Source organism: Gobio gobio (genome assembly GCF_949357685.1).
Source record: "Gobio gobio genome assembly, chromosome: 18".
Taxonomy (NCBI): Eukaryota; Metazoa; Chordata; class Actinopteri; order Cypriniformes; family Gobionidae; genus Gobio; species Gobio gobio.
The window spans coordinates 18,035,491-18,061,986 of record NC_137111.1 but is presented as its reverse complement, the minus strand read 5'-3'; the positions used below and the strand labels follow the sequence as shown (position 1 = coordinate 18,061,986).

Below are 26,496 nucleotides of genomic sequence, written 5' to 3'. Positions count from 1 at the left end.
TCATACAATAGATAGCTTAAAATTAAGCAGTTTGACCGTATTAAACATGAAAAACAGTGTCTGTGTCTCGTTTAATCAGAAGTACAACTTCATTTTCTACTATATAGCAGCTCTCCAGTGTGTTCATGTTTTCACTCGCGGACATCTGACCTCAACGGACTGAACCAGAAAAGATGTCCATGTGAAAGAAGGTAGAGCCTCCGCGCACGCCTACCTATTACATAATCGACACAGACCAATGGTAGTACAAAGGTGTTTACTGCACGGAGCAAACTTTTCCGGAAAGTTTGAAGTTCGTTTTGGCTTGATTTAGTTCGAAATGGTTTTGACTGTTTGGCTAGTGCTCCTGCGTAACCTTTTGATAGCCTAAAAATACACATAAAATTTTTCATGGACCTTTCCATGGTGCCATGATAGTCTATGAGGACATTTGCGTATCTCAAAGAACATGGCCGCCATCGCCCATTGAAATTTGAGCTGCTAAATTTGAGCCTGAGAAGTTTCGAGCCAGCACTTTTCATGAGAGTCACCTCCTTAGACTCCTAAATCCTTGCAGAGGATATCAAACATGTCATGTTTCGCCTTATGGTTTGTGTAACGGTATGAGTCCAATCAAGGCGAAACCACCGCAGGAAATTCGAAATCATAGGTCGATAGCTAAACAATATAATGCCCAAATGTCAAAATTTTGATAGGAAATTGCAAAGAATTCCAATCAATGTTGCCCATTGGTCATTTTTATGGTCTCATAAATATAAGTGTCTATAACTTCAAAACGAAATTAGATATTTACACCAAATTTGACACATATGTATGGGTACACTTTGAGGACACCTAAAAAAAAAAAGAGGTGGTGCCATAACTGTCAAAAACCTTAAAAAACATAGTTTTCCTTGTATTGGCTGCAAATGGTCTTTTCCATCTATGATCTTGCTTGCTAAATAAAACATAATATCTTTTTATGCATGTCCTTAAAGGCTTTGAACCCTTATAATTTCTGCTCGCAGCTATGTTCATTTATTTATTTTTTCTTGTTATATTGTTTATAATGAATTCATTGAGGAATACTAAGAAGGTTGATGTCTAACTTTAAAAAATGAACGAAGAGGAGTGTAGTGAATGACGTCCCAGGTCCCTAAAGACACAAGGTATGCGTGTAAGGGCTAAGCAAGCAAAAAGGCAACAGTGGCAAGGAACCCAAACTCCATCGTTGACAGAAAGGGTGAAAAAATGTTGGGAGAAACCAGACTCAGTGGAGGGGCCAATGTGGTTTAATTTCAGGCTGCATCACAAGTCAGATTGTGGATTGACATCATTCATTTCAAATACATTTTTGAAACGGAAATGCATTTAAATTCGACTCTTATAGAAGTTTCACTCCATCTCATCACAATGCAATCATCCTTCTTTAACTACTTGAGATTTATGTTTTTAAGTCTCTAAAACAGGTTTTTTTGTTTGTGTGTGTAAAATTGCAGAGGAAAGAGACCCACCCATCCCTGAGTCTCTTTTTCCCACTGCCTATAGCAGATGCTGCACAATGTACACTGCCGGAGCAAATTAAGTTAAAGTTTCCCTGGAAAAGAAGCCTTTAAATGCTGCCATATGCAGGATTGCATGGGAACTTCCTGATGCACACATGCTGCTTTGAACCAGCTCAATTAGGTGTTGAATTTAGGAACTGATGAGAGGTATTAGGAGAGACCTATTGTAGTCATGCATGTGAAATTCAGGTAGCCCGTGCAATAAGGTATGTTATCACATAGGAAACAGTTCTCTGGTTACACTTGCCCAGTTATTGTACTTTGTACAATATATGCTCTTCTGTGTGCATTAAATGTGAGGTGATTATAGTTTTACTGGATCACAGAAGGATAAATGTGCTGATATTGTGCAAAATACTGACTTTTAGAACAGCATGATAACATTGTGCATGAACTGATTTGCCGTTGTGAGCCCAATCCATGAATATAGACACATTCATTTACACATTTAGTTATTTTAATAATGTCAATAGTTGACAAGCATGATATAAAGCAGGTGTTCTTTTTCAGTTTTGGTTGTTTTGTAAATGTCTGTAAGAGCATGACCTGAAAATTTGCTGTGTTCCCCCAGTTGGCGAAAAGCAAAAACTATAGTGTGTATCACTCAATTCTACACGGCATTTCATTCTTTATGGTCAAGAGAAGACTTTTTTGCTTTGTTTTTTCTCAGTTTTAACAGGAAAGGCTTCCAAAGAAAGACTATGCTTATATTTCTCCATTCAAGCATCCAAGAAAACGTCTCTCTCAATAAAAGACTGAAGCACATGTGCATTTTTTTCTATCTCTGAAAAAAAATGAAGAGTCGTTCTTACTAAAGTGAAGGCAGATATGAGAAACTTGCGTTACGCCTATACAAATCCCTCTTTTTTTCACTTTTCAAATTCAGTTTACTAGAGAGCTTTCTCTTTAAAAGTTCTAAAATTAAAACTCCTTTGAAAGATGGAAGGATGCTGGAGTTCATTGGAGTTCTGCTGGCGAAGAAATGCCACATCTGTCTAGTGTATTTAACCAGAATCATCTTTCATGAATCATGTTTCTTGGGCAGAGGTGCACCACGCTAACATGACTCCGTGGCAGGACGGCTTGACCTAACATGCATGTTGACATGGCCAAGTTCCAGTAAAAATGCCTCAGTGATGCTTTTGTAACATGTGTTTTGTGTGTTGGTATTGTAGGATTACTGGTTATCTCTGCTCTTTAAACGTCTGGTGGGCCCCAGGGTGCTTGCGGTGCACGTCGCAGGGCTCCAGAGAAAACCACGACCTGGACGGGTGATCCGAGACAAACTCCGCATCTATGCGCACTGCACCAGCTTTCACAAGTAGGTTCATTCAAATCCAAATGTATAAATTCTGTAAAAAAAAAAAAAACTAATAAGCTGCCTTGATATCTTGAAAAACAAAATATTGCACAAAATTTTAGGGTTGTCAAATGTCTTATATATAAAATGAATTGCAATTGTTGCAATTAAAATGTGTATTTATGCACTGCCATTCAAAAGTTTACATTTGTAAAGACTTTTTAAAGTTTTTGAAAGAAGTCTCTTATGCTCACCAAAGGCTGCATTTATTTAATCAACAATACAAAAAATACAGTAAAATATTGTGAAATTATTGCAAATAATAAATAGAATTGCAAATAAGAAATAACTGTTTTCCATTGTAATATAAATTAGAATGTAATTTATTCCTATCCCAAAAAATGTATTAACTACTTTAGTTAACATGAACTAACTAAGAATGAACAATACTTATACAGCATTTATTAATCTAGGTTTCAACATTTACTAATACATTATTCAAATCAAAAGTTGTATTTGTTAACATTAGTTGATGCATTGTGAACTTACATGAACAAACAATGAACAGCTGGACATTAACAAATATTAATAAATCATGTAACAAATGTACTGCTTATTGTTATTTAATACATTGACTAATGTTAACAAATGAGACCTTATTGTAAGTGTTACCAAGAAACATGTATCGATTGTGCTGCTTATAATTTTTGTGGAAACCATGATCTTACTTTTAAACGGAATGTGCACGTCCTTGAGAACCATAAAAAAAATATATCCCAGACTTCATTTAATATGGATTCTATTCAATTAGAGATAAACATGGTTTGTGCCAACCGCTGCGTTTTATGTGGTGTAATAATGGATGCAGTGAGCATGAAACCACTGTAATTCAATTTTGTACAATCAACAGTTTTGGCACTGTGGTGGGATGCCACTTGATTTCCCATTGTAAAATTTGGCTCCAGAACCAATGTTTTATAAGTCAGCATAATGGTGATGTTGGGAATGCGCTTATGTATTTTGGAGCATTACTGTATATACAACGAATACAACATTAACAAGAGTGTATGTGCGTAAATTGTCATATTTGACCTGTAGCATTATCCCCACACAGACTCCCGTCATCTGAGTACATAGCCAATGTGAGGATTTTAGGGCTTACCTGCTCATTCTCAAACACATAAATTACTGAGTCCAGACAGCCACTCTTTCAGAGTGAGAGCCCATAAAATTTAACAAGTATCAATTGTCAAGTGTGCGGAGTCTCTTTCTACAGCGCGAGAGGCGCTGAAAGACACCAGAGGCTCAGGCAGGTGAGGGGAGGAGAGGTGCGGGACAATAGGAAGGTCTGTACCCGGGCCAGATAAAAAGTGCCATCGTTCCCTTTGATGATTATCTATTACGCCCAGAATGATGTGAGCAGGACCTGCCAGCTTTTCACCAGCAGTGTAGGTTTACGGTCTACAGATCACCGTGTCTCAGCTCAGTTACAGCTCTGTGTCAGTGCTAGTACAGGCCCCTGGCTTCAGGATTCCTCCAGGACAGACGCTTTTGCTGAAACCGTGTAAGGAAAACAGTGTTGGGGAAGCTACTTTGAAATATGCTACTCATAATTTGAAGTACAGTCAACAAAAACATGGGAGCTTTTTAATGGCAGTGTATGTTTTTAAAATAAACTTCTTTTAGAATGTTTGGGGTAAGTGAGATGTTTTTAAAGAAGTCTCTTACACGCTAAAAAAAATGGTGCTATATGGCACTAAATGTGATTCTTTGGCTCGTAATCATAGGGGAACCACTTTAAGTGCTGTATAACACCAAATCTTGGTGCTTCAGTGGTTCTTCAGCGGTTCTTTGGGATGACTGAGGTGCTATATAGCACAGCTACCATATACAGAACCTGTTAAGATATGGTGATATATTCCACCAAAAGTGGTTCCCTAATGATTACGAGCCAAGAAACACTTTTAGTGCCATATAGCAGCCATATAACAAAACACAGAACAATGTCTAAAAGCTGATGTGTGACAGGGTGTACAGCAAACAAGCTAAAAAACACAGAACCAAAAACACAGAAGGTTTTATAAGCTGTCAACCCAAAAAAACGAGCATTTAAGGACACAAAAGTGGAAACAGGCAATCGAGACAGAGCACGACATGTTATATTACACTGAGAACTACTCCCACTAGAGGGGAACATAATCAGCGACAGGAAATATAATATATAAAACTGACATTTTGATATTTGACTTAACAGTGACAAAATGTTTACTGCACACATAGGCATACTGAGACATACTGAGTGTCAGGATCCCAAAATGTACCCATTCTTCTTGTTGAAGCTTCACGTCTTATTGCCTGTATCCACTTTTGTCTCCTTAAATGCTCGTTTTTGGGGGTTGACAGCTTATAATAACTTAGTTCTGTTTTTTTTTAGCTTGTTTGCTGTACACCTTGTCACACAGCAGAACCTGTTTCTGTTTTTTGTTACAAATCAGAAATGACCAGGAGGAAGCCTCACGCAATGCAAAGTCAATGGAGAGCGTTGGATTTTTGGTGTGGGCGTGGCCTAAATGTGCTCTGTCTCTGTGACCCTGTCGCCGGTTCACCACTGTTCCTTTCTTGGACCACTTTTGATAGATACTGACCACTGCAGACCGGGAACACCCCACAAGAGCTGCAGTTTTGGAGATGCTCTGACCCAGTCGTCTAGCCATCACAATTTGGCCCTGGTCAAATTCGCTCACATCCTTACGCTTGCCCATTTTTCCTGCTTCTAACACATCAACTTTGAAGACAAAATGTTCACTTGATGCCTGAAATATCCCACTCACTAACAGGTGCAGTGAAGAAGAGATAATCTGTGTTATTCACTTCACCTGTCATAATGTTATGCCTGATCTGTGTATATAGATAGATATAGGCTATGTCCGAAACCTGGAAAATGCTGCCTTCAGAGGACACATTTGAAGGCAGGAAGGCACCAAGGCACGTCTGCATCTAATGTTAGCTTCACTTCTTTTCTCCTGAGCGACCTTCATCTGATCGATTTTTGAAGGCAGCATATTTGTATCCTTTGCTGCCTTTGATATCCCACAATCATGTTCGTTCCATTCTGTGACAGTTGAGCTGGAAAAGTTGCGTTTGCTGGTCAGTTTGTGTGTAAATTTAAGTTTTTTACCAACATTTTCTACTTCTGATGTCATTTCTAGCGAGAAATTACTAATGTAGTAATTCAATATTTGTTTAGTTCTCACCAAAGCTCTCTCTATTTTGCTGTAGATCATTAAACGGTTACACTGGCTAAGAAGTCTGTCCGAAATTAGCTTTGTGAGGTGCCTTCATGCACAAACGCTACCTTACAAGCCATTGTCTGATAAGGCAGTGGGGCCTAGGTTTTCGGACGCAGCCATAGAATCAGAGCAGTATTTATCTGGCACAATAACAGAGGATCTCAATTTATATCACAACATTAAACTCAACAGATTCATTTGAACTAAAAACCCAACTAATAAAAACTCATTCAGCTAAATATTTTTGCTGCATAAAAGACCACATTAGAAGCTTGAATACATTTTTGAATCACTAAAATGATTCATTGAATCACTAAAATGATTCATTGAATCACTAAAAGGAGTTGACTCACTAAAGTGAGAGAGATTTTACAATCATTGTTTCTTTTTGCTTGGCAGTAAGTTAGTTGGCGGTATAGCAACTCCCCAACTCTGCAGTTTAGGAATTGATTTGTAATTGCATAATTAGATTAAAGCTCTGACATCAAATATGTATTTATAGCATGTCTGATCTTCTTAATGTCCTTAATTTTTAGTTTCAGGTTTTAGGCTCTACGTCTGAAACTTGGAGATATTTGAAAGTAGACTGACATAATCTGGTTACAAAACTCAGCCAATTTCTGACCCTCGTTGGCGTGGAGATGACAGAGTTTTGGGCTGCATTCAAAATCTCATCACAGTGTGTTTTATCCATCAAACCGAAACCACCACAAACCGAACAAGTAATCTCTATAAATGCCATGAAATCCAAAGCAGCTGGTCAACAGCTAAAACCTATTCACTAAATGCATTGCTTTTGTTTTGCCTGTCCAGTGGCACAGTGATGTCCTTTGACTTCTTATCACTGACAGACAGGTGATTTCATGAAATGAAAATGTTTTTGTTAAAATGACACTATTAAATGTCAACAACGTTATTATCGAAGTGGAAGCAAAACCGAACGACATTCCGAAGTCAGACATTCGGGTCTCATTCCTCCAGCCTCTTTCAAGTTTTTTATTCTATTAGTGGTTAAAATGTCCGGTCAGACAAGTCATGGATATGCTTTCAGTATCTTCACTAATCCATCACAACACCCTTATACAAAACAGGCCTGCTTTTCTGTGCTTTGAGTGGTTTCTCCGGTCCACATTTCCCCAGGACCAGTCGCTAACATCAAACAAAGGATTCCATGTTTACGTTCCCCATGCGAATGCTGGAGAGGCACATTGTTTCAACGTCTTGGACAATGTTTATCATTTTTCGATCTGTTCGTCTGATCTAATGCGCCCTTCTGGAAAATATCTACCCAAGTTACCAAAGTCTATTAAAACTGAGACACCACACATGTATCACATGACATGAGAGATGTTTTCATTACACAGTCTCGGGTTTGTCTCTTTCCTGAATTTTTCCCCTTGAACTCTATTCACTGTGCGCCAAGGTGTAAAGATGCACATGGCCCGGGTTGCTCGTGATTGGTGAGATTACTAACAGGCTTGTCTGACAAAAGCCAAGCTGTGACCGGTGCAGTCGGCCCTTTACAACATGTGGTATTCATGCACTACAGCTATGTTTTCCTTGCCTTTACGTTAGAATCCTTATTGAGTTTTATCATGTTTGCCTAATCATGTTGCCAGATACTTATCTTCGGTTAATATTCCCTAAAGCCTGCTCTTCAGCGGTATTACCCTGAAAACAAGGACCAGAATGCTGGAGTCTCTGAAACATAAGCACGGTCGTCCAACACATATAAAGCTTTTGTTACCCCTGTGAATTTGGGAGGGGAGCTAATGCTTTTACAGTTGTTATATGAAAACAATCAGCTCTTTTACATGACGTAGTCCTGGGGCCTCCCTTGCTTATATACAGTACTTTATAAATTGGTTATTGTGTACTGAAATTAAATCACAGATGGTTTTGGATTCTTATAAAAAATAACACATTGTCTCTTGTAAATGGAATTCTGGGAACAAACTCAATGTTTCTGTCAGTATCACAGATTATCATGAGCAATGTATGTTGAATTTCAGATGATAAATTAGGAGAGTTAGATACATTTTTGTTACAATATCTGTCCATGTTTTTTCAGATGTGTTGTTTTTTCCCAAAAAGATGGCAATATTTGAAATCCTTGTCCTTATGGGGACATTTTTGGGGTTTAAAATGTCAAAATGCAGAAAGTTTTCTGTGATGGCTAAGAGGATAGAATATACAGTTTGTACCTTATAAAAATCATTAAGCCTATGGAGAGTCCCCACCCATAAAACATGAAAACTGGTAAACTCTACATTATGTCCCCACATAGATGGCAATATCGGAAATCCTTGTCCTTGCGGGGACATTTTTTGGTCTAGTTTATAAATCATACTAAATGTATGTAAAAAATTATGCTTTTTGAAAATGTAAAATGCAGAAAGTTTTCTGTGATGGCTAGGTTTAGGTGGAGGGTTAGTGTAGTAAGGGGATAGAATATACAGTACAGGATAAAAACCATTATGCCTATAGAAAGTCGTCTTAAACATGAAAACACAACGTGTGTGCGTGTGCGTGTGTGTGTTTCTAGGGTACTCCATTATCAGTATTGAAGTTTTGTGGCTTTTAGTCTTTGTTGTTCTGTAAAGCCAGCTACACTATACTATAAAAGTTTTAAAATGATTATTTGATAAGTTTAATTGAATTTAATTGCAAAAGAAATCTTATTTAACATTGTAAATGCCCTATACTGTCACTTTTTAATCAATTTAATGTGTCCTTGCTAAATAAAAGTATTAATTTCTTTTAAATAAATAACTTCTCCTACCTTTTGAACGGTAGTGTATATGCTAGTGTACATCAGAGCAAAGTCAAATGTAAGCATAGCTTAAAGTGTTTATCTGATCAATATTGACTTTTTAAAATGTATTTGATGAAATGCTATTAGTTAATTGATCTAAGTTGAGTTGCTGTATCATACTTTTTTAATGGAATCTTCTCTTTCCTGCAGTCATGATTATGTCAGAGGGTCCATAACCATCTACATCATCAACCTGCATCGATCACGGAAGAAAATCAAGCTGGCCGGGACTTTACGAAATAAAACTGTTCACCAGTACCTGTTACAGCCCTTTGGCACAGATGGACTTCACTCCACGTAAGTCAGTTATCATCTGTGACAGCAATCCCCCGACAGAAAGGAATGTTGTATATAATATGTGTGTGAATGAAAAAAAATAAAATATATGTATATATACCATATATTGCCAAACATTTTGGGACGCCTGTCTTTACATGCATACATGCACATTAACTTTCATGACATCCCATTCTTAATCCGTAGGGTTTAATATGGAGTTGGCCCACCCTTTGCAGCCATAACAGCTTTAACTCTTCTGGGAAGGCTTTCCACAAGGTTTAGGAGTGTGTTTATGGGAATTTTTGACCATTCTTCTAGAAGCGCATTTGTGAGCATGCTCTTGAGTCCAGTGGCGGTGTGCTTTACACCACTGCATCCGACGCTTTGCATTGCACTTGGTGATGTAAGGCTTGGATGCAGCTGCTCGGCCATGGAAACCCATTCTATGAAGCTCTCAATGCACTGTTCTTGAGCTAATCTGAAGCCCACATGAAGTTTGTAGGTCTGTAGCTATTGACTCTGCAGAAAGTTGGCGACTTCTGCGCACTGTGCGCCTAAGCATGCGCTGACCCCGCTCTGTGATTTTACATGGCCTACCACTTCGTGGCTGAAATGCTGTTGTCCCCAATTACTTCCACTTTGTTATAATACCACTAACAGTTGACCGTAGAGTATTTAGTAGTGAGGAATTTTCACGAATTTCACTTGTGGCAACCTATCACGGTACCACGCTTGAATTCACTGAGCTCCTGAGAGCGACCCGTTCTTTCACAAATGTTTGTAGAGGCGCCTGCATGCCTGGTGCGTGATTTTATACACCTGTGGCCATGGAAATGATTGGAACACCTGAATTCAATCATTTGGAGGGGGTGTCACAATACTTTTGGCAATATAGGGGGTGTGTCACCTAAAGGATTTTTAGGAACACCTGTTCAATTTCTCATTAATGCAATCATCTAATCAACCAATCACATTGCAGTTGCTTCAATGTATTTAGGGTTGTGGTACTGGTCTAGATAATCTCCTGAACTCCAAACTGAATGTCAGAATGGGAAAGAAGGGTGATTTAAGCAATTTTGAGCGTGGCATGGTTGTTGGTGCCAGACGGGCCGGTCTAAGTATTGCACAATCTGCTCAGTTACTGGGATTTTCACACACAGCCATTTCTAGGGTTTACAAAGAATGGTGTGAAAAGGGAAAAACATCAAGTATGCGGCAGTCCTGTGGGCGAAAATGCCTTGTTGATGCTAGAGGTCAGAGGAGAATGGGCCGACTGATTCAAGCTGATAGAAGAGCAACTTTGAAATAACCCTTCGTTACAACCGAGGTATGCAGCAAAGCATTTGTGAAGCCACAACACGCACAACCTTGAGGCGGATGGGCTACAACAGCAGAAGACCCCACCGGGTACCACTCATCTCCACTACAAATAGGAAAAAGAGGCTACAATTTGCACAAGCTCACCAAAATTGGACAGTTGATGACTGGAAAAATGTTGCCTGGTCTGATGAGTCAAGATTCAGATGGTAGAGTCAGAATTTGGCGTAAACAGAATGAGAACATGGATCCATCATGCCTTGTTACCACTGTGCAGGCTGGTGGTGGTGGTGTAATGGTGTGGGGGATGTTTTCTTGGCACACTTTAGGCCCCTTAGTGCCAATTGGGCATCGTTTAAATGCCACGGCCTACCTGAGCATTGTTTCTGACCATGTCCATCCCTTTATGACCACCATGTACCCATCCTCTGATGGCTACTTCCAGCAGGATAATGCACTATGTCACAAAGCTCGAATCATTTCAAATTGGTTTCTTGAACATGACAATGAGTTCACTGTACTAAAATGGCCCCCACAGTCACCAGATCTCAACCCAATAGAGCATCTTTGGGATGTGGTGGAACGGGAGCTTCGTGCCCTGGATGTGCATCCCACAAATCTCCATCAACTGCAAGATGCTATCCTATCAATATGGGCCAACATTTCTAAAGAATGCTTTCAGCACCTTGTTGAATCAATGCCACGTAGAATTAAGGCAGCTCTGAAGGCGAAAGGGGGTCAAACACAGTATTAGTATGGTGTTCCTTATAATCCTTTAGGTGAGTGTATACATTTGGATTCTAAATTATTTTGCCTTTCTGACAGGTTGTAGGTTCTATGTTGTTATATTTTAAATTAAGTTTAATAATATAATAAAATATTATAAATACAATTGAGTTCTATTTTATATTATATGTTTATACTATGGTTAGGTTAGTACCAGTGAAATGAGATTTCCTATTGGTCTTAATGTTATATTATTACTATTTATTGCAGATCTCTGACGTCCGTTTATTTAATATAATATAATATAATATATAGTTGTATTAAATTATTTTATATTTTATTAATTTGTATTACCTTGTGTTATAGCCTATTATATATACTTAGATACTAGTTATTGCAGACGCAGCTCTCTGACCTCAGCTTATTTAAGAATGTTGTTTATGCTTCTGTTCTCGGTTTACTATAATAATCAATGAGTGTTGTTACTTTACTAAACATTAGCTCAGACGGAACAGAGATAAATCTGGTGCTCTATAACTGTCTACACACGCAGCTGAGCTAACTGTTTTCTGACTAAATATTCAACTCTTCCACAAATGGAGATCCCGTTTCGCAGACACTAACCTAATCATGGAAAGGGCAAAAGAGAGACCTGGGTCATAAAAACACGGTCTGTTCATCCCCTCAAACTCTTAAATGGGATATGAGGATTATCTTGTTGGCGAAGCCAAAGCACAGCTGAAACAAACGGGACTACATCCTATCCTGACCCGTTTTCTTTTGAATTCATCTGGTTGAAGCTCGTCTGAATGTGTTTTCAGTTAATGTGTCCCTGTTCAATGTTTTCTATCACATAAATGCTTCTTATGCAGTGGCAAGTAGATTAGCTCAGCAAATGAATTCGAAATATGAATTTATTTTGGTCTTGACAATGTCTTTTTCAACCAACAAGACATTAGTCATGAATGAGAAACTTCACAAATGTCCTCACTGGTCACAAACACTCCATTTCACTCTGATATTCACAGATTTTTGGTATTTTTACTGCTTCGGCTGTTAAGAAACACATCATATTTTTCACTCAAGCTGACAAAAACACCATAGAGTATTCTGTTTTGAGTTTTCTGCTAGAAATAATTTTGAAGCCAAGAACAAAACATCAAAACGTCCATTAAACATAGACAATCCAATTGAATTAGCGTAATAACATTGTCTTGGTTTATTGAAGCTCAATTCGAACTGAGTGTAGTGAAATGCAACTTCCTTCGGGGCAGATGTTGGCAATAGTTTTGTCAGCAGCTTTCAGCTTGAATTTCAACCAGTTTTTCCTCTCCTGTCGTTTTTTTTTTTTTCTTCTTGTTTTCTTTTGAGGAATTGTGGGATCCAGAAGGCCACCTCTGTCTGAGCTAAACGTCTATTATTGGGAGTTAAGCATGATACTTTGAAAACATGATCATGGTGTTGATCAGTGAAACACAACCTCGGTGAATAAGTCTACACTTAAATCCCTTCATCCCACAACAGGAGGAAAAGTTTAAATGAAGGATAGAAAGGAATATTCGGAAGAGGCAGAGAGTAATTACCAGTTATATCACACTGAGCAATATATCATTGATCAGTATAAAAACAAACCTATAACCACGTGTGTTTTGATAGACCCATTCCCACGGTTAATAATCAAACCATCCACTTGCCATGCTTGATAATATTTTTCACAGCGAAATGTTTCTTTCTGATTCCTATGAAACTTAAATTTAAAGCATTTTTCCATCTGCTCTCTACATACTGTACTTAATATGCATTTTACTAATTTCAGCTGTTGTTGGATGGCATTAGGTTAATTAGTCTAGTACATTGTGTCTGGGTAGTGAGAAGTAGTAAAACATGCACAGCATTTGAAATGGCCTCAGCTCCATATGGGCTGAATCAGTGTGTTCCAGAGCAAATATAGTGAGTATACAGGCAGACTATAAAGTTACTCATGACACATTCCAATGCTTTAATCCTCTGTAACGCATATGCAGGGAAATTAACTGCTCATTTTGTGGGGTCACACTTAAACACTCTCAGACAGAGTTTCGCTTTTCAAGGATAAAATTTTCCCCACAGTGTTTGGTGGATCTGTCATTGTCTGTTTTGCATCATATTCTGTAATTCAAAATGAAAATAAAGAGAGAAAGGGGTATTCAAAGAGCTATGTAAATAAGAGACTGCAGCTCTCATTTGAAATATAAATGAAATATTCCACTAATAACAATTTCTGCTATTATAATTTCTGTGTAAATGCATTATATATATGGGGGAGGGGGAGGGGGTCTCTACACCTACATTTTTACACATTTCAATTAATAGTAAAATTCCATCAAATTTAATTTAATAATCAAAAATCAACAACAAAAAAAAAAACATTGTGTTAAGCTTAATAGAACAAGGGAATGGACTATTTCGTTTATGTGATTCATATTCATAAATTAAAAAATGTGTTTATGTTTTGTATAAGATTTATACAAAATGTTTTATTGAGCTCTATAGTTTTTTTTATTCTTAATTCATAATATGTAAGGATTATTCAGTTTAATTTGATGGAATTTTACTATTAATTTACATGCATAAATCTTGGGAAAAGGCTTCATTTTTTTGAGTGTGGCACCTCACGATTCGATGTGATGATAAAACAAATTAATCTGAATCAACTTTATTGGCCAGGTATGCAAAACATACAAGGAATTTGTCACTGGTATAACACATCTGTATACACTCACCTAAAGGATTATTAGGAACACCTGTTCAATTTCTCATTAATGCAATTATCTAATCAACCAATCACATGGCAGTTGCTTCAATGCATTTAGGGGTGTGGTCCTTGTCAAGACAATCTCCTGAACTCCAAACTGAATGTCAGAATGGGAAAGAAAGGTGATTTAAGCAATTTTGAGCGTGGCATGGTTGTTGGTGCCAGACGGGCCCGTCTGAGTATTGCACAATCTGCTCAGTTAAGGCTTGTACACACCGGGACGAATATCGCACACGCTTTTCGCCAGCGTTTTTCGTGATGTTTTTCGGTGCGTCTTGAGTGTTCACACCCAAGCGATTTTCACTGGCGATGCGCCGAGTGAACGTGCACATTCAGTAGATGCGCTCCCGGTACACAAGGTGGTGCTGCGGCACTTTACGCTTCTGACACTCGCTTGTCACACAGAAGAAGAAGAGAGACAGTATTTACGTGTTTGCCAAAACCACAGATATATTATGTCTATGGCCAAAACCATTCACACACTTTTTGCTAACTGGCAAGCAGCATTAGCAGCTAATCTTCTTCTTTGTCTACTTACTACTTCTTTGTCGCATCAATGTGTGCTCGGCAAGACCGATTTTGTGCTTGAGCGCCACCAAGTCATGTTTTACTGTCACTTCAGCAGCTCCAGGCACGTGAACAAAAGCGCTGATCTCATTGGTCGGACAGTTTTTAACGCGCCGCGTCAAAATAAAAAAACAAACCCGAGGCGGTTTTTTTTTAATGACACTTTTACGCCTGCCGTTTTGCGCGTCGGTGTGCACACTCACATTGGCGCCCATTGTTTAGTCACGAGGCGTTAAACGTCGGCGATAAACGCGCGCGAAAATCGTCCCGGTGTGAACAGGCCTTTACTGGGATTTTCACGCACAACCATTTCTAGGGGATTTCTGTGGTATCTGGCACCAAGATGTTAGCAGCAAATCCTTTAAGTCCTGTAAGTTGCGAGGAGGGGCCTCCATGGATTGGACTTGTTTTTTCAGCACATCCCACAGATGCTTGATTGGATTGAGATCTGGGGAATTTGGAGGCCTTGTCAACACCTCAAACTCGTTGTTGTGCTCCTCAAAACCATTCTTGAACCATTTCTGCTTTGTGGCAGGGCGCATTATCCTGCTAAACGAGGCCACAGCCACCAGGAAATTCCGTTTCCATGAAAGGGTGTACATGGTCTGCAGCAGTGCTTAGGTAGGTGGTACGTTTCAAAGTAACATCCACATGGATGGCAGGACCCAAGGTTTCCCAGCAGAACATTGCCCAAAGCATCACACTGCCTCCGCCGGCTTGCCACTATCTTCCCATAGTGCGTCCTGGTGCCATGTGTTCCCCAAGTAAGCGACACACACGCACCCAGCCAAAACATGATTCATCAGATCAGGCCACCTTCTTCCATCGCCCCGTGGTCCAGTTCTGATGCTCACATGCCCACTGTTGGCGCTCTCGGCGGTGGACAGGGGTCAGCATGGGCACCCTGACTGGTCCGCGGCTATGCAGCCCCATACGCAATAAACTGCTATGCACGGTGTATTCGGACACCTTTCTATCAGAACCAGCATGAACTTCTTGAGCAATTTGAGCTACAGTAGCTCGTCTGTTTGATCGGACCACACGGGCAAGCCTTCGCTCTCGCCCATGACCCTGTTACCGGTTCTCCACTGTTCCTTCCTTGGAGCACTTTTGATAGATACTGACCACTGCAGACCGGGAACACCCCACAAGAGCTGCAGTTTTGGAGATGCTCTGACCCAGTCGTCTAGCCATCACAATTTGGCCCTTGTCAAACTCACTCAAATCCTTACACTTGCCTATTTTTCCTGCTTCTAACACATCAACTTTGAGGACAAAATATTCACTTGCTAATATATCCCACCCATTAACTGGTGCCGTGATGGAGAGATAATCAGTGTTATTCACTTCACCTGTCGTAATGTTATGCCTGATCAGTGTTTAGCTTTAAAACATAGGCCTACAACCAGTTCTGGGTGTAATGCATTACTAAGTAATCAATTACTGTAATTTAATTACTTTTCCCTTGAAAAGAGTAAGGGATTTTATTTTATTATACAGTTACAGTTACCTCTTATGTAATTGCATTAAAACTGTAGACTGTAGAGCAAGTCTACATAAAACAATAGTGCGTTTAACATCAAAATGTAACATCTAGGGCGTGATCTACTGACAACAAGAACACAGACGTAACCGGATCATTTCCATAATGACCATCACAATCTACCAGTTAGCGCCTGGTTTAAGACATGCTTTTTTGGGTCGGTAAATAATGGCGCAAACACCAGTAAATTGACGAGCACAAACCTTAGTAAATCACCTTGCATGATTCATTTAAATACTCTCCTCCTATACATTTTGCGTCTGAAAGGGAAACTCCTACAAATGCATATGCAATAAGGTCAGCCGCAAAAATAACCCTGTCCATGCCTTTTCAGAGTTAATTTGACATAATCCTGACAGTAGTTTTTTAATGCCAAAGAGGGTTTGTGCTGGTTCAAGCTGTTAGTAAATCTGTCCCTTAATGTTAAAATGTAACCTTCTCTCTTTGGTGAGTTCAAGAAAAATGTATGCAATTTTATATTGTTTATTGGAAAGAATTAAAAGAGCAGTTTCATGTCTTTCCTTGTATTGTTCAATGGTTGAGGTTGATAAGTATATCAGTAATTAGTAATAAGTAGTGCAATACGTTTTAGACAGGGTAATTATTACAATAATCTATTTACACGGTTTTAGAGTAATTTACCCACACTGCCTACAAGCAAAGAGTAAAGAGGAACAAATGAACATACTATTACAAGCAATAAACAAAGAGTGCTTTCAGTATCTGAATATTTTGCAGTAATGGGCAGTGAACAATTTTTGTCCTTCTCAGCTTTGCTGTTGTTTGATTGTTAGGCCTACTGATGACATCATAGGCAACTGGATATTTAATAGGCCACATTCACACTAATCATGTACAGCTCTATTTTCACAAATCAGATGTTTTTCCTGTCTGTCTAATCCAGGGGTGGCCAACGTCGGCCCTGGAGGGCCACAGTCCTGCTGAGATTTGCTCCAACCCTAATCAAACACGCCTGAACAAGCCAATCAAGGTCTGGAGGATTACTAGAAAGCTACAGGCAGGCGAGTTTTAATCAGTGTTGGAGCAAAACTGTGGCTCTCCAGGACTGACGTTGCCTATCCCTGGTCTAATCCATTAAGCATTTTGAGATGCAAGAGAATTGAACTGCTTACACAGGGTCACACACAGCCGCTTTCCGTCAGCGCTCTTCACAAAGCGCACATGAGCATTTGAAAGCAGCCGTCTGTCAGTAAGTGATTTTCGTGTATTGAATAGTAGGTCTAGACCTACTGGATCCAAAAGGCATAAGCGCATTCATAGCATTTTGAGGGGGAAACGCTGAAATACTTTCTGGCGAGACCGCACGTTGTAAGCGCAACGTGAAGGAAAGAGTGTTTCTCAAGCCCACAACTGCCCTTGTAATTCTCTTTTCAAACTTTTTAAAAGATTATGGAAAATTTGAGGGGGTTTTGTGTGTGTTTGTGTTCTTCAACCTGAATGCACACAGACTCATGGGGACCTGTGTCACCGTGGGGACCTAAACTGAGGTCCCCATGAGTACACGTAAGGGATAATCCACGGCTAGCCATACATTAAAGGATTTTAATGCACAACGTAGAGGCCCGAAGCGGAGACGCGAAGCGGAGCCGTTGCCTCTAGGTTGTGCATTAAAATCCTTTAATGCATGGCTAGCCGTGGATTATCCAGCTTATACCTTGGTTATTTGCCAAGTTAAAAACAAGTAAAAGCTGTAACTGATGTTTACAGTGTAATTTTTTAACAGACGGGTTAAAATGACGGTTATTTAAGTTATGGCTCGTTAGTTCTAGCACTCCATCAGCCATCAGATTGTTTTTATTTGAACGAATTATCACATTTATTTAAATTCATTATTAAAAGAGAGAGACAGAGAACTGAAAGAAAAAGATCAGAGAGAGAGAGAGAGAGAGAGATGCGTGTGCGAGTTACCTGACCGAACCGAGCGTTTGCTTAAGCATATAGCTATATGCTAACTTAATGATTCTTTAATGGATTTATTAAAATTATTTATGAATGACAGGCAACACTGACAGTGACAAGGCAATCTTTATTTATTTAAATTAATTATGTAAAGTGTGAAATAAAACCAGCGTCTCTAACCACAGTTTAGGCTACTATAAATATAAAGACACAATACATTTATTGAAATGCATTCAATAAAATATAAAAAATCAAACAGTTGGAAATTTTGTTTGGGGATTATATTGCGGGGATGTTATTTTTTCTAATGTGAAGGTTAATACCTGCTCTGAGACACATCAAACTTGCAAAACTGCACTCAAAAAAATTATTTATGATGCTGTTCACTTTATTTAAGCAATTCATCTTGATTTAACATCATTATATTAGGTTTCTGGTTCAAATGTAATTGATTCATGTTAAACTGACTTAAAACCGTTACTCTTTGACATAACTTGATGTTTTCATTTTGAAATAACATGTTTCAATCAAGTAACCCAAAGAAATAAGACTTTCACTTCCCATCATGCTTTGCAAAGGGGCTGAATTTGGAGAGTAATATAGTAAATAAAGTGCAATTTGATGCATTTTTAACAAGATGAGAAAATTGTGAGACTTTTTAATACTGAATGTTTTATGTTGTTATTTAAAAGTTTGTGTTATGTTAGTGTTTTTGGAGGTTACCATTGTGGTGAAGTGTAGAGCATGTGCTTGCATGGGGTGAGGACCTACTGATAACTATTAAAATTTATCTAATAATACAAATCTACTCTGGGCATGCCATGGATGTAACAAACCCGTCTGCTGGCAAGCCAATAAAATCTTGTAAAAGGTTTTGTAAATACACTCAAAAGCTATTCTTTTTAATTCATGTAATTAAATCATGGAAAGGATTTCCATGTGATTAAATGGCTTTCTTTCAGCATTAAGCACTTTTGTTAGGCTAACTTAAATAAATTAGTTGATACAAAACATTGCAAATTAGTTGGGCTGACACTATTAAATTAAGCTGTGCCTAACCATAGTAAATAAGTTGAATCAACCTTAATAAATTAAGTTGACCCAACGTAAGTACATTATATTGGAATAACAGAATTGCATAATGCTGAAATAAAGCAAGTTAATCATGTGGAAATACTTTCCATGATTTTTTATGTTATTTTTTTGAGTGTGTATTCGCGTCCAGCGGTAGACTGAACAGAGGCATGAAACTCCCGCAATGTCTCGTTTAAAAGAGATGCAGAGTAGGTCTTGACATTACAATTGTTTTGTCTTTGACGCAAAAAGTCACTGCCCATTTGTCTTTTTCGCATTGACCTCATCTTTGTCGTCTTCTATCTTATCTAGCTCTGTCGGTGTTAATTCTTTGTGCCGCTTTTTGTCATTCAACGTCTTCTCCAAGTCTTCTATTTCATCTTGTGCCTGGGCCCATTTCTCCTTGTGCCTGGGCCGTATTCACCATACAAATTAAACGATATGCAAAAATCATCTATTTAGCCTACTTGTATAAACGTTTTAATATATGTCTCTCACTCTGTTTGCAAGCGTAACTGTTTTACTACCAATGTTTATAGTGGCGGATTAATTTTGAACTCTAATCAAACTGACTGGAACTACCTGAGCATTAAACGGTTCTACTGCACACCTTCCAGCCAATCAGAATCGAGTATTTAAACAGACCACGGTATAAAAGCTTATAAATCATACAGGATGAGTTTTTTGAAAATATAAAAATGCAGAAAGTTTTGTGTGATGGGTAGGGTTAGTGTAAGGGGATCGAATATACAATTTGTGCAGTATAAAGATCATTACGTCTATGGAGAGTCCCCACAAAGATAGCGAACCAGACGCGTGTGTGGAATTGGAAGCAAGCAGAATATGGCTGTTCTAGAGTGCACACAGTGCCATCGCGCATGCGGGTAAAAACTGTTGCAGAGAGAATTCGCCTTTTTCACATTTCCGGGTTTTGTGTAAATTTACTTCCAGTGACGTCTAAGCGCAAGTGTTGTTGTAAGAGAATACATTAAATACATTTTCCGTGTTCCCATTTGCTCAAATAGCAAAAGAAAAACTCCACAATAGTGTTTTCACAACTTTTAAAAGAGGAAAAACGGCAGTCGGAAGAGAGAAAGATGTCAATTTGACCGTCACTCCCACAGCCACTATATTAAAAACACCCTCATGGCAGCGTTAACTAGTTTTTTGTAATTTGATGCAAAGGTAATATAATACAAAGTGTAGTGTAATACAATTTTTTAAAAATTTAAATATAAAAAAACTTTTGTACATAGAGACAATTCTGTAGGTAACCTAGTTAGCTGCCTTTTTAAAAGCCTTAAATGCTGTTTAATGTACAAGTTTATCTGAACGTTTGTCTTTTGAGTCTGAGATTCAACAGTGTTGAGAACTTAGACCTGAAACTTCTCAAACCAGAGCTACTGTGCAATCATGGCAGATGTGTGTGATCTCTCAATGCCTTGAAGGGTTTGTCTTTGCAGTTCTTTTCATTTCTCAAACACATACCTACATCTGTAGCCAGAGGCCGTTAGAGCTCCAGAACTATCTGGAGACGTTAATATAATTTGCTTTCTCTCCATGGAAATGCGGACCTTCTTCTGCAGAAGCCCTGAGCAAAAACACCGCTCACTGTGTTCTAACATACTTCTGTCTGCTTTGAACTCCTGAGCATACATTCTTCCCGGGGGAAAGTTGATTGTGAAGATCAACAATCCCTCCTCACCGTCGCGTCTGATGCTTGCCGTCACACTGCTGTGCTTCAGAAGGGTTTCAAGCCCAAAGCAAACTCAGTGATCAGTTCAGTGTGTGGCATTGTAAGATGAGGTGATAGAATGGATCATCCAGATGTCTGCTGAACTGGTCAGGAAGGCTCTTTTCTTGGCAAATATGTGAAGGGTCTTCCGGGTGTTTCTCCAAACCATCAACAAATTTTGAAAAATGCTTCAAAGGGATTTGCGTCATTTCCAGTTTTTCATAAGAGCATTTAAACATTTACGCTTTAAACTTCCATCTATTAGGAAACGATATTAATGTTATTATACTCAGTGTAATACTGATTATATTGAACATCTTTCATGTGAGATGTGTTTTTGTGGACCGATGACAATGGAATATTTTTTTTTCTTAGTTGTTGTAGTTAATGTTAAGAAATATGAATGAATCACTAATAATAGTAGGCCTACACTTACTATTTTGTAGTATACTGTGCACATTATCCAAATACCCACCTACTACATTGCATGTTGCACAGAATATGATATGCCACAATGCAATGCAGCCTTCCATTTCCCATAATATAGACACTGGAGTTGATGAATGATATAATAGTTACAGTTATTTTGCATTAATTGTGTAAAAGGTCTTAACTTTTGACTGTTGGGTTTCAGAAGCTAATATGTTCATTTTATTCAGCACACATTAAATTGATCAAAAGTGACTGTACAGACATTTATAATGTTACAAAAACACTCATTTAAATAAATGCTTTTCTTTTAAACTTTCTATTAATCAAAGAATCTTGAAAAGTAATGGTTTCCACTAAAATATTAAATGTGCACTATATGTAACTTGTAGCCCTCTAGCGGTTAAAGAACAAAACTCCATTCATTTTGCGGAAGGACATTGTTTTGATTGTGCATCGGCTCTGCATGCTGTGCGGATGAATATGACCCTTCACAATAGATAATGCTTTACAACGAACTCTATAGAGACCTATGGCGATTTATCTGTTCATCAAAATACCTTACTCACCTGTTGAGTAATAAAAACGTTGCTTACAACATTTCAAATCCCTCTGTTCTCTCCATCTCGATAAGCCAAGCCAATGTTGATTATCATTTTATTACAAACTCTGTCACGTTCACTTTTTGCTAGCAGACCCTCCTCTGTTCAAGTGATTCCCCGGATGTTTGAGATTTATAGCGGCTCCATGTCATCCTTTCTCGCTTGTTGTAACCAAGAGGGTAATCCAGCCCCCGGAAAGCGTACCTTCCATAGGGGCAGCCATTGCTAACCAAGCCATCACCTGCTGTTAGCATTCCATTGACTCCCATTCATTTTGGCCTCACTTTGACAGTGAATATCTTTACATCTGAGGCGTTTAAAGACTCCATTCGTCCATTGTTTATTTCTAAACAAACACGACAATGTATAAAAGGCTCCATTACCTTGTATCTTACACTATCGCCCCGTTGAAGCTGTTTTTGTAAAATATAGGCTAACGATTGCGTTATAACCATGCGACTGTGTCGCGTTGTCGAGCAAATTAGAGATGTTGCAGATCCTGCTTCATTCATCAAAAGTTGCTACTGCTCACCCTCTCTGTCTCTGCAAGATTCGGTGATTCAGATTTCACTTTGCACAACTACTAGAAGACTTAGAACTGTCAGACAGGCTGATCACGTCACATCTACGTCGTCAAGCTCAGTCTGAGGCTGCGCAGAACACTCAGCCATCAGGAAGTGAGTGCTTCTATCTGACTTCAGTTTTCTCTGTTGAAGTCTATGGGGTCGCTCTGTCCATTTCTTTTACTGTCTATGGTTGTAACATTTCCATACATGCATCAAAGTAGCCGAAGCAACTTTTCCTTTTTACGGATATGACTTAACACGCATGGGTGAGTGACATAGGCTATGTACGCAATGTCCCGCGAAAACCATCCCGACAGTTCTTAAATATAAACACTTATAATAGGCTTACCATAGTGAATCAGAGTAAGACGAAAACACACTTTGGAAGAAGGATTGATTGTGTTTTGATATACTTGAGCACAACGGTTTTCAGCAATAATAACAATAAGAAATGTTAGAATGATTTCTGAAGGATCATATGACACTGAAGACTGGAGTAATGGCTGCTGAAAATTCAGCTTTATATCACAGGGATAAATTTCATTTAAAAAAAATTAGATAGAAAACAGTTATTTTAAAAATGTAATAGTATTTCACAATATTAAAGGATTAGCTCACTTTTAAATAAACTTTTGCTGATAATTTACTCACCCCCATGTCATCCAAGATGTCCATGTCTTTCTTTCTTCAGTCGAAAAGAAATTAAGGTTTTTGATGAAAACATTCCAGGATTTTTCTCCATATAATGGACTTCAATGGGCACCAAACGGTTCAAGGTCCAAATGACAGTTTCAGTGCAGCTTCAAAGGGCTTTAAACGATACCAGACGATGAATAAGGGTCTTATCTAGCGAAACAATCGGTCATTTAAAAAAAAAAAAAAAACAGTTTACGTTTTATAAGCACAAATGCTCGCCTTGCTCTGTTCTGTGATGCGCGTTTGTGACGTCACGTAATACAAAATTAGGTTAAAAAGGTCGTAGGCGGAAATACAGAGTCAGTGTTTACAAATGTGTGGAAGGAAGACCATATACACATTCAAATGTCTTTGTGTCAGTTTATCGTTTAAAATGCCCATTTCAGCTGCACTGAAACTGTCATTTGGAACTTGAACCGTTTGATGCCCATTGAAGTTCATTATATGGTGAAAAATCCTGGAATGTTTTCATCAAAAACCATAATTTATTTTCGACTGAAGAAAGAAAGACATTGACATCTTGGATGACATGGGGGTGAGTAAATTATCAGCAAAGGTTTATTTAAAAGTGAACTAATCCTTTAATGTTTGTACTGTATTTTTGTTTAAATAAATGCAGATTTGGTGAGCAAAAGAGGCTTTCATAAACTTTTTGAACGGTAGTTAATAGCATCCGGCAGTTTGAAGTGCACTCATACTGGGGATTTGTGTTTTCTACAAGGTTGATAATGCAGCTGTAGCGCCCTCTAGTGCACCATCAGCGATATTACCATTTTTGGAGACACCCTTTACTCTTGATATAACTGGGTCCTAAAACAAGCTGTTTTTGTCTAAAGTTAAACTTAGACTGATGTTTGATTTAAAGCCTTTTTTATATAACCTCTCAGGATTAAGGCTTCTTATTGAGTGTCTGCAGCTCTCACATTGATATATTGATATAAAACAGGTGGCAATCCTCCCATCTGCAGCATCCTAACACACTTCCCTTTGCTCTGCAGGTCTGTGCAGCTGAACGGAGAGCACTTGCGTATGGTGGACAATGAGACGTTCCCTGAGCTGAAGCCACGGACGCTCAGGGCAGGAAGAACGATAGCCATGCCTCCTGTTTCCATCGGCTTCTATGTCATCAAGAATATTAACGCTTACGCCTGCCGCAGATAACACACACTGACCGACCTCAGACGATCTTCTGCTCAATGCACCAGCCCCTCGTGGCTGTCTTCTCCGTTTATAAGCCCACGGAGAAGTGGGAAAGACCCCTTCGTTCAAGCAAGGGTTGCACTGAATGCGTCCAAAAACATTTCTCCTCTCTTTTTTTCCCCACAAGAGCAGCTTGACTTGTGGAAAGTGAATGTATTTTGGTTCCCCTTTTGTGTTTTTCTTGCTTTTGGTTGCAGGAGCCTATAATGAAGCCTCTGTCTCACAGTTCTTCTCACTGTAGCAGTGCCACTGAGAGCTTTGTGATCTGATGTTGAAGACCATCGTAACCTACAAACCCAGTGCTATGCAGTAGGCCCAGGCTGAATCACACTTTTGTTCACATTTTCTGCTGTAATTTTGGGGGGGAAATCTGCACTCTTAAAAATAAAGGTTCCATGATGTGCTCCGATTATGCTATTTTAAAGATTCCTACAATAGGATATGCATCCAAGGTCAAAAAAACACTTGAATTTTCTCATAATATACACTGCAGCATCACCTACTATCTCACAGTGTCTAAAACAGTTCGACCAAGGATTCAGTCTCTCTAAACTGAGAGCCTACTCTGCTCTGATTGGTCAGATGTTGAGCCCAATCTGTTTGGTCTACCACTTATAGGTGATACGAATCATCATCGTATCATCACGGTGATACGAACAGAAACAATGGCGTCTGTTTTGCCGTATCAATTCGAACCTGAGTTCTCATCCTTTAGAAGTGCAAAATTTGCTTTAGCAGCGCAGAAAACAGCGCCTTCACAACATGTCGAAAACACGGGCGAATAAAAGTAGACATTGAAGAACATTGGCTGGCAGTTTACACACAGCTGTATTAAACACTACATGAAAGATAATATCCGGAAAAGCATAGTAGGGGCACTTTAACATCCATGGAATCTTTCCGTTCCTCAAAAGGTTCTTTTTAAAATGTAAGAAAAGTGTTCACTGAAAGTTTCTTTGAGAATGGATCTTTTATGGCATCGCTGCAAACCCCCCTTTGGAACCTTGATTTTTAAGAGTGTGTGGAATGGATTTAAACATGGTGAAATGTGTTTAACAGAACCGACAATACTACACTCTTATTGGTCGCTGGAAACATTATCAGATTAGCCCAAATATTTGAATGATGAAAATGCACAGGGCGAAAGATGTATATGACAGCCGTTCCGATTCCCCAGAGTTCTGTGGGTGCAGATTCTGTGTGGGCCTGTCTGTCATCTTAATGTGATTTAGCCGAGTAGGACGTGTTCCTGGATCAACATCCTTGTTGGTTGTTAAACAACATTCCAGTCTGTCAACCAATCAGATTTTAGGGATAGATTTAAGCGGCCTGAACAAATGTCGTTTTCTAACAATTATTTCACTTGGATATTAGGAGGGGATTATGCTTAGGGTTGCAAGTAGGACTGCAGTTGCTCGCAGGAAAGGTTGTTCCAGGACCAACAAAGGAGGTTAATCCTGCTAAATCACATTCTACAAATAACAGTCTGATCTGAATTACATCTATCTTGTGTACTTTTTGATTCTGGGGTCTAAAGCCAAAAGGGCAAATCTCGATTTGTAATCTTTGTTCTTCATCACAGGACAGTAACTTTTCTATAAAACATTGACCCATGCCCTGACTAATATCTTGCAGTCTTGTTTTGTTTCGTTTTTAAGTTGCTGCTTTATAAATTCAAACTGTATGACGATTAAGGTACTATGGGAAGATACAGATATTTACTAAAACATCGCTAAATTTGAAGGGAATCACATACACAAAATCAATAACCCATCTTTATGCATTTCAGTTCTCTGAGAAATACTGCTCTATATTTATAATGTTTACAAGTTTACAAGACTTCCCATTGTAGCTCAGACTCTTTTGAAGCCTGAAAGGAAAGAGTAGGTACCAGTTTGCTTTATTAATAACTGTGTATTATACAGTTTGTTGAGGAGCTCAGGAAATTAGCTCAATTCTTGTCCATTAGTGTCATGTATACTATAACATTGTGAACCTGAGCTTACAGATTTGGTTTGCTATATTAAACACTACCTTATTCCGTGTTGATACAGGGGCCCTAAAAAGTGTTGGACAGTTAAATCAAACTTAAAAATGTA

The 26,496-nt window shown here is 38.7% G+C and overlaps 1 protein-coding gene across 1 annotated transcript in view; it reads left to right on the top strand.

The window, feature by feature from the left end:
• Positions 1-26,019, top strand: part of LOC307141787 (inactive heparanase-2-like) — a gene marked incomplete at its 5' end in the record, with an annotated part of 71,750 nt that extends 45,731 nt beyond the window's left edge. Inside the window, 3 exons of the mRNA XM_079842241.1 lie at positions 2,720-2,865; positions 9,100-9,246; positions 24,196-26,019. Of these exons, the coding sequence (XP_079698367.1) occupies positions 2,720-2,865; positions 9,100-9,246; positions 24,196-24,358 (456 nt within the window). The 3' untranslated portion in view covers positions 24,359-26,019. The remainder of the gene's footprint in view (positions 1-2,719; positions 2,866-9,099; positions 9,247-24,195) is intronic.
• Positions 26,020-26,496: the final 477 nt, after the last annotated feature.